Genomic DNA, 9,092 nt, shown 5'->3' with positions numbered 1-9,092 from the left:
GTTGTTACATGCATGAATATGATAGATAGGAGTATTTCTTGCAACCTAAAGGAATATTATGAGACCATAGGGTGTTTCATTACTTAGGCTCGCCAGAGCGACTTATTTACAAATAAATTGGTATGGATGGTAAGTGTAACTTTTTAAAGTCATATATATATATATATGGCTGTGGTATCGATTGTAGCATATTCAAGCTTAGATGGGTCTTCGGTGGTCTGGGTTTTATGTTAGACCTAAAGGTGTGTTTTATGTGACTGACAAAGTTGAAATAAAATATGGTAATAGGCTACAATGCATGCGTGTTTGTTAAATTCTGTGGTTTAGTTGTTGACAGTTACTTATTTTAATTGAGCTATATATTGATAGTTATTATATTTTCAACTCCGATGAATTTAAATCATTATTAAAATTAAGTGGTACGAGTATTGTGCTTTATTTCAGGTGAATGCAAATGCAATAAGAATCGAACAAAATGTGACAATGAACAAAGTAGCAGTAAGAAACATAGACATGCATGCTTACTAATAAGAAAAGGTTTTGTGTTGAATCATAAATACTTCCTTTTTAAGTTGATTTTGTCCTTAACAATTGGAGGGTGTTTTCATTTAATTTATTTTGGATGTGGTGAGGAAATTATAGCCTTCACAAGAATTTGGAAAGCCAACTTGCCTTATGAGTGGAGAGTTTTCTTATGGCAATGCATAGCTGGAGTTGTGTTTACAGCAGACCTCCTTGCTTCTCATCGCTTTATCGTCGATAACGCTTACTACCTGTGTTTTCAGCACTCTAAAACATCATACCATCTTTTCTTTGTATGTTTGGTTTGGGGCTAACTTCATTACCGTAGCACACTTATATAATGGAAAAACCCATCTCTTCCAACCCTCTCTTTTCTTCTTCCGATAGCAGCCTAAAGGTTAGTTAATTTGGTGATGGCCTGTTTCCTAATTTTGACAGGCTGTTTACAAGTACTATCATAGGGAGAGTACCTTAACATTACAAGAATTCATCATTTTCTTTTGAGCTTTCGAGTTGCTTCTATCACACTCAGCATAATTGGTTTTGCCACAGGGGTATTATGAAAAGTCAGGAGAAAAAAATTGCTAAAAAAAATGAGAAAAACTTGCCAAGAGAAAAACTGCTCCTACTCAAAATGGAAAGCAGGGGAATTACAAAAACTCAGGAGACAAAAAAGGAAGTTTACCTGTTTTGAGCTTGAAAAATCAAAACAAAAACAAAACCCTTCGTTAAACCCCTCCCCGGACCACTATGGATCAATTTCTTTCCTCTCTTTTTAAATCTTTACCGAAATCTTATCAAAAGCCTTCATTAAAATTCACTCCGTCTCCATTCTCAATTAGATAGTTGTTGATCAGTTTAATGCGTTGAATCTTCTTCTTCGCAGCTTCATCAGTGGAATTTTATCTAACTCAACCTCAAACTTTTCTATTGTCTTCTTCACTCGAATTAATAGGTAAGTGATGTTTACTTCCTTTTTGCTATTTCAAGCAGTGGTCTTTATTGTTTTAATTTGCTCATGTATATCAAACAAACTGATTGATTGATTGAAGTTTTGGTGGAGATGATTACAAAAGTCGTTTTTAATGGAAGCAAATCAATCTTTGTTGATAAGAACTTAATTGAGGGTTCAAGCCCAAATGAAAAAAATAACTTCTTATTCTGGTCGTCCAGGTAATCCTTTCCATCTCCATGTTGGTATTCCAGGGATTATAATAATGATAATAACAGTAAGATACTATTATTGTTGTTGTTTCCTTCTCCGAGCAGTTTTTTTTTCCCGACCTCTTTGCAATACTTCTTTGTCGTGAAACCGATTCAGCAACCAATCACAAGTGATATCTCAAAGGAGGATAAGCTTCTATGGGAGCTACGGGATACGGGATCGACTGCTTGTAGGTCCTAACAGCCTTACTTGATTCAAACAAATGTTTGACAGATTCTCTGCTGATCATCTCAATTTGTTTGTATTTTGTTCATCGTAGTACGTGTAGTCAACAGAAAACCTAAGTGGCAGATACGACTTAAAGGAGAAAAGCTCAGAAAGAGAATTGAAGAAGAATGAAGTGACGATTTCAAGGTATATTTTACTCAAAATCTGTGAAGCCTACATTGGATGGTCAAGGAGAAAACTGTTTGGGCACATCCGATGGTGGCAAACTTTCTATAGAGTATTAGTGCTATTGGGAAACTCCTAACGCTTAAGAAAGTTAGACCCTAAACACTAAACTCAACACTTTTTTGCGAAAACAACACCCAAACTATTTCTTTACGGAAACTCGAGCTTCAAAAGTTTTGCACAAAGCTTTCACTTGAAAGGTAATAATCGTGCTCAATCTCTAATCTCCTTCTTCTATCTCTGTTTCCTCATCTTATTTGATTTGACTATGCCTCATGCCAATGAGTGTCTAAAGTTATTTTGATTTTAAAAGATGTCATATTGAGATTGTTGATTGTTACAATGCAATTACGTGGTGTTAAGTTATTCACATAGTATAATGACTTTGCGTTTACTATGTTATTGTGTGGTAAAAGTCTTTGATTATGCGTTGTTGATTTTATCAAGTTCTGTCTGATTAAGTCCTTTGCACCCATTGTATCTGACTTAATACCAATTGTATAAGTTAAGGCCATTGTCAAAGGGACTAGCAAAGCCAATGAACTGGAATGAAATTATATATGGATTGAGTGATTCTGGTGAAGCAGTAAAAGCATTCCAAGCAAACAAGGTGCACTAGAAGGTTAGATCAGACAACTTGGAGCAACTAAACAACAACTTGGATCAACTTAACAAGTTGGAGGGAAGTTCATTGTGGAGCTAACTTATGTACTATATTAGGAACATCTATGGCCAAAGGAACTGCACAATGGTGAGAAGGTAAGCCTGGCTTCCTACACAAGGGCGAACAAGATGGACTCACTTATTATAGATTTATGAACATAAAAGAGTGAAGTCCAATAAAGCTACCTCTTTGGAGCTTACTACAATGTAGCCACCTTTTGCTATTAATACAGGTATTCTTTTTAGCAAAAGAAAAAGAATCTTATTTAAATTTCCCTTTTTGAGTTCAGGCATGCTGATAATGTAGAGTACCATTAAGTTCCATGATTTGCAGTACTTGGAAATGTTAAAAGTGAAGGCATTAGATGTCGAATTTTGTGAACAGTCGAAAGACACGTAGAAAAGAGACACATAGAAAAGGCAACTGGTATTTATATATATTGTTGTTGTTGTTTAGGCAAACACTAGCTAGATTCCAGATATAACTACGATGCCTAATCCTATGTTGGTGTTGACTTTGATCAAGTAAATCTATCCTTCCATAGCGTGATTTGAGTTTTATGGTCGGATCTATTCAGAATTGAGTCATATTGTCATATAAACGTCAGCAGATTTAACTTATAAGTCTCATAGGTCAATAAAACTACTTTCGGATTAAAATTGTTCGTAATACAATTTTTTGGGCTTCATATTGGTGACTTTTTTTTAGTAATGGGTTTGTGTAGCTAGAATTTCAAGATACCTAATTTTCGTTATTGTGAAAGGATTGATATATCTTTGCATTTAGGATTTTGTTGCAAGAAGTGGCTATAACTTTTTAGATTTTATTGTCAAATGGGATCATTTGTCAGTAGCTACTACTTAACAACCCCTAATTTGGCGGGATGAATGTAAGCATTTAAAGGGGGATTACTATTGTTTCAGTTTTGCAGTTTCATTCCTTCAAAATGTAACCGACCACTGAACTTGGAGTCGGATAAAAAAAATGGTTGTGGAAAGTCTCAATTGTGTTAGTTATTTGTTAAGAGAGTGTAGCTGCTTATTCAACTGAAGTTCAATTGAAGAAATAAAGTAGATTAATTGAATTCTTTTTTGTATGAATTTTTTAGCTTGGGATTATTGTATTATACCAAAAGATATCTTTTTGAAACGGCTCTTTAACCGATCTGCTATAAAACTTCATAATCATATGCAGATGGAGAGACCATTGTGTGTAATGAATATAATTCAGTTATCGCTTAAACATATGATATGTTTTGAGTACGTGTTATATTCCATGATTGTTGCGTTATATTTTGATATAGTTTATATAGGTGGATGATAAGAATTGTTATTTAGGATAATAATAACCCAAAAATAGAAATAAAACCTTTTGTCAAAACCCTTCAAAAAAAATTAGAAAAACATAAACCCTTCAAATAAAGTATACAATGAATAATTAACTATCAATATACATATATTATTTATTCAAATAGACTTTAGGCTTTTGAGTCATTAGCTATCTATGTAGCAAGTCCGGCCATAGGCCGGGCCAAATGGCTAGTTAAAGATATAATATCCGGCTAGGTTGACAACAGTTTCATACATAAAAAAAGAAGCCAAATTTCGGCTGGATCAAACGCCCGTATCTAAAACACGAAAAATCAAATTACTAAGGGTTTTCTCTGACTCGCTCCTATTCCTCTCTCCAATCTCTCGTGGGTTCCTCGTCTCTCCATTTCTCATCCAAAATAGTACTATTGTGAAGCAAGACATAAACTCTGGATTTGAATTTGTTCCAGAATTATCGATGAATATTTTTTGATGTAGATGAAAATCCTTTTGTACCATCCTTTTTTGATATCGATGAATTTTTTTTGATGTCGAGAAATGAGAGGTTGTTAGTTGCTGAGTTTATGCCGAACGAAACGCTAGCTAAGCATCTTTTTCACTGTAAGTAGTTTTTTTAGTTGATTTAAACAAATGCAGGTTACTACTTATACTTAATTAGTAATATGCTTAGTTATAGATTGTTTTGGACTATTTGTGCAGTACGTATGAGTTTGATTGTCTGTGTTATTTCTTATATTTGAATTGGTTTAATTGAAATGAGTTTGGTTGGAAATGGTTAAGGGGACGCACAACCCATGAAATGGGCTATAAGATTGAGAGTAGCGCTGTATTTGGCTCAAGCTTTGGGCAATTGCAGCAGTAAAGGGAGAGGTCTGTATCATGACCTCAATGCATATAGGGTCTTGTTTGATCAGGTATATTAATGCTTCTTTTAGAAAAATGCTTATTTTCTCAATGAAAGGTAAGTTGCTTGCTATTGTCTAGACCTTATTTTTTAGACGGTTGTTGACATGATGGTAATCCCAGGCTTTCATGCTTTGGTCTAATGAAGAATAGCAGAGACGAGAAGAGTTACAGTACGAACTTGGCATTTACACCTCCAGAGTACATGAGGACAGGTAAATACTACTTAATGAAGAGTACATTGTTAACTTTCTTTGTGATTTCGATTTAAAGCCTTTATGACATTCTAATTTCAGAACCTGCAACCATGATCCTTTTTATCGTGATAGCTTGTGCTAAAATTTTGAATAGAACATATGCTTTGGTTGTTTTTGTTAATGCCACTTAAGCTAGTAAATAATTTTTACAACGTTTGTGTTGTCCAATTAGCAAGTCTGATTCTTAAACAACCATACTATTGCATCCGTTGCTTATGAATTATTTAGGTTTTAACTCGCTCAAAGAGTATCAGGGCTTCTAGTTTGCTAAGGGTGTGTTCTGTCAGAGTTAAGGGTGTGTTCTGTAAGAGTTTTCAGTTATGTCATAGTTTTTAGTTTCAGTTCTGTCAGAGTTAAGGGTGTGTAATAGCAAATCCAATTTCGAATTTTGTATTGATGACCATACTATTGCATGTGTTTCATCTAAGAACTAATAAGAATTTCCAAATTACTCTCCAGTCTTGTCCATCTTTGTCAGTAGGGTTTAAGCTTTTGAAACTATAGTTTGATTTATAGATTGGGGCTTTTCTTTTATGTTGTTGTGGATTAGGGTTTATATAAGTTGATTCACATTTGGTGGTACTTTTAAGGCATGGTTTTGGTATTGGGTTTAAAAATTAGCATTTGGGGTTTTTGTTTAGCTAACTTATTGTGTTTCTGGAGCAATATCTTTGTTCGCATTGTTTTGTTCTTCTAGGTTGCTATTGCCTTTTGTTTTCTCATGTGTGTTATGGTGCAATGTTTATTTTGGTTTGGTGTTTGATTGTATTGGTTTGTTGTTGTGTGTAGTTTGGAGAGGAGAATATGGCAACAGAGATTACTCCATTCCTTTTGTCAGCTTGTTGGATGGTATTGTGCTTAAGAACTCGTTGGATGCTAAGGATGCAGTTAGGAAGGAACAGCTGATTCAACAGTGGGTGGCTATTGATGCTTTGGTGAACTCTGTTCTTACAGCTGTTGTATAATGCTCTTGATTTTGCACAAACTAATTTTTAGAACGAGATGGAACGGAATTATATCATGAAGGTGGTTTGCGAGACAGCAGTGTCCAGAGAGTCTGAGATTAGACAAGCAGCTTTTGAATGCCTTGTTTCAATTTCATCTGATAAAACTTAATAATCAATAATCAATAAATGCCTTGTTTCAGTTTCAGCTTTTGAATGCCTTGTTTCACTTAATTTCAGCTTTTAAATGCCTTGTTTCAGTTTCAGCTTTTGAATGCCTTGTTTCAGTTTTGGCTGTCAGAGTTTATACAATTTGGCTGTCAGAGTTTTATACAATGTGGCTTGAAGCCTACAGAACAATGTTTTGGCTGTCAGAGTTTTACACACATCTCTGAAGATTAAAAGAATTTGCTTCTCTACGAAGTACCCAGATAGACTATTTCTATTTTAGTATTACTATTTCTATTTTACTGATAAATCATTCGCTCACAATGTTCGGATCAATCAGTAATATTGAATGGGGGTTTCAGACCCATTTTTTTATTGAAACGATAAAAGAAAGGAGGTCAAAAGGTAATGGTGGATGAAGCATCGAAAATAGTACTACTGAAAGTGTAACATCCAAGCCTAAAATGGCACAATAGACCGCCCATGATTGATACTCGTAAGCTAGGAAATCCTATACGAATGCGATAGCAAATTGACAAATCTTATAATTGACGAAAGGCAAAATAGATTCAAAATCTTTGAGTCAATTGTTGCCAAATTTATGGTACAACGACTCTTCCAGAATGAAAGCCAAGAATGATACTGTTACATCAAACACAAAATGTGTGCTATGCTACAAGGAGGACAAGGAACAATATCCCGCTTGACAATGTTCTAGAGTACAAATCCATCCAGCCTGCGTTTACAGAAAATAAATGGCTTGAACCGTCACTTCAGTTCCCCCAAGGTCAAACTCATCACGCTTCAATTTGGATATCAAATCTATACGAGAAAGTGATCATGCCTTGCCAGAATAGTTGAATTCACCGACTGAAACTAAGGTAGATGAGAGAAAGAGGCAGAGCTACCTAAACTGTAAATGACAACCTTTGCAAAGTTCCTATAAGGTTTAAGGAGATTTTATTTGTTCAGAGCTCCATCAATAACAATGTTCCCCATGCCGACCTCCATTGCATCCCTCTCATGCTCATCAACATTCTTACCCTTGCCGCATCTTCCCACCGCCCTGCATCTGCATATACATTTGATAAAACTACGTAGTAACCGTCGTTAAGTGGCTCTAAAACCAGAAGGTGCTTGATAGCTTCTTCAGCCAGCTCCACATTTTTGTGAACTTTACATCCACCTAAGGAATAATCTCATAATCTGTAGTCATGCTACTGAAAAATCCAATCTACTAATCTCATATGGCTACAAGCATGCAAGAGCCCAATAAAGGTCCCCCATTTGGTCGAATACCAATACGAGACATCTTAAAGAAAAACTTCAGGGCTTCCTCAGCTTGGACGTGCATTGCATATCCTCCAATCATAGCCGACCATGACACAACCGTTCGTCCTTTCATCTCATAAAAAACATCCCGAGCAATTTCTAAACAACCACATTTGATATACATGTCAATCAAAATATTACAAACACGTACATTTCTCCCGACCCCACACTGATTCAAATACTCATGAACTCTCCTACCAAGATCAAGTGCACCCAAATCCGCACAAGTCACTAATACCGCCACAACAGTGACCTCATTAAGTGTTCCCCTAGTAGCTTCCATGTCAGTAAACATATGAATCGCCTCTTTCGGATTCCCACATTGAACATACCCCGCTATTATCGCGCAGTCTAAGACCTCACACTTTTCTTAGGCATTTCATCAAACAATTTTCTAGCCAACTCCATATCATCATCCTGCTTACTAAAATGGGTAATCATAATATTCCAAGTCACAGCATCTTTTTCACCCATTTTATCAAAAAACCTTTTCGCAACATCAGTAACTCCACAACAAGTATACATATGAAGTATAGTATTCTGCGAAAACAAATCTGATTGAAATCCACGTTTCTCAACTAATGCATGAAAAATAAGACCACTAGAAAAATGACAAAACAGTGAACAAGCTTTTAAAACAAATGAACACGTAAATGTATCGGGCATAATGTTAAAGCATAGTATAATTCGAAGCTAAAATGGGTTGATTTTGGAGGTTGAAATGGGTTGAATTTGGAGAATTCGATTTTGGAGGAGCTGCAATGGGTTGATTTTGGAGCTAAAATGGGTTGAATTTGCTGGAATGATTTCGGTGCTGGAGAGAGGAATAGGAGAGGAGGAGAGAGGAAACCCTTCGTAATTATGATTTTGATACCCATTTGATTTCTGATTTAGATTTGGTGATCCAACGGCCGAAATTTGGCTATTTTTTTTGCTGTCACGGAAACTTATGTCTCCCTGGCCAAACCGATATATATATATATATACACACAATAAAACACAGCATCAGGTCATCCAACAATCAGTAATATATAAAGAAATTATTTCTTAGTGCGAAACATACAACGACTCCCGTCTGTATCAACTCCACGGACACCATGGTCCTCATAGTAAAGAAAACAAATAATATCTCTTCAATGCACATGATTATGTTTTGAGCCATATTTCGTGCATTCTATACATAATGCATAGTTCCAAAAATAAAAGTTAGTAGAAAAACTATTTGTATAGGTCGGTGGTCAGTGTTTATTAAAAGTTAGTAGAAAAACTATTTATTTAAATTATTTGCATAGGTGGGTGGTTTACATAGAGAAACCAAAATAATTTGATTGCCTCAATGATGGTCAGTGTTGT

General features: G+C 35.4%; 2 protein-coding genes across 3 annotated transcripts; one reads left to right on the top strand and one right to left on the bottom strand.

Moving 5' to 3' along the window:
- Positions 1–1,134: 1,134 nt before the first annotated feature.
- Positions 1,135–6,450, top strand: LOC147482356 (uncharacterized). Of its 2 annotated transcripts, none has more exons than XM_086580679.1 (5): positions 1,135–1,477; positions 1,575–4,735; positions 4,916–5,049; positions 5,162–5,253; positions 6,085–6,450. In XM_086580679.1, exons 3-5 carry the CDS (start codon positions 5,015–5,017, stop codon positions 6,258–6,260), a joined length of 303 nt encoding a protein of 100 aa, XP_086436805.1. In that variant the 5' UTR covers positions 1,135–1,477; positions 1,575–4,735; positions 4,916–5,014; the 3' UTR covers positions 6,261–6,450. The 2 variants fall into 2 exon arrangements, with proteins under 2 accessions (XP_086436805.1, XP_086436804.1); XM_086580678.1 differs by having other exon boundaries at positions 1,135–1,920; positions 2,007–4,735.
- Positions 6,451–7,375: 925 nt separating this feature from the next.
- On the bottom strand, positions 7,376–8,022 carry LOC147482355 (pentatricopeptide repeat-containing protein At2g29760, chloroplastic-like). Its single transcript, XM_086579294.1, has 2 exons — positions 7,707–8,022; positions 7,376–7,593 (listed from the first exon to the last, which is right to left on the bottom strand). Exons 1-2 carry the CDS (start codon positions 8,020–8,022, stop codon positions 7,376–7,378), a joined length of 534 nt encoding a protein of 177 aa, XP_086435420.1.
- Between the last annotated feature and the right edge of the window lie 1,070 nt (positions 8,023–9,092).

This window comes from Coptis chinensis, chromosome 8, assembly GCF_015680905.1.
Source record: "Coptis chinensis isolate HL-2020 chromosome 8, ASM1568090v1, whole genome shotgun sequence".
Classification (NCBI taxonomy): domain Eukaryota; kingdom Viridiplantae; phylum Streptophyta; class Magnoliopsida; order Ranunculales; family Ranunculaceae; genus Coptis; species Coptis chinensis.
Note: the sequence above shows the minus strand (reverse complement) of the source record. Positions and strands in the feature narration are given on the sequence as shown.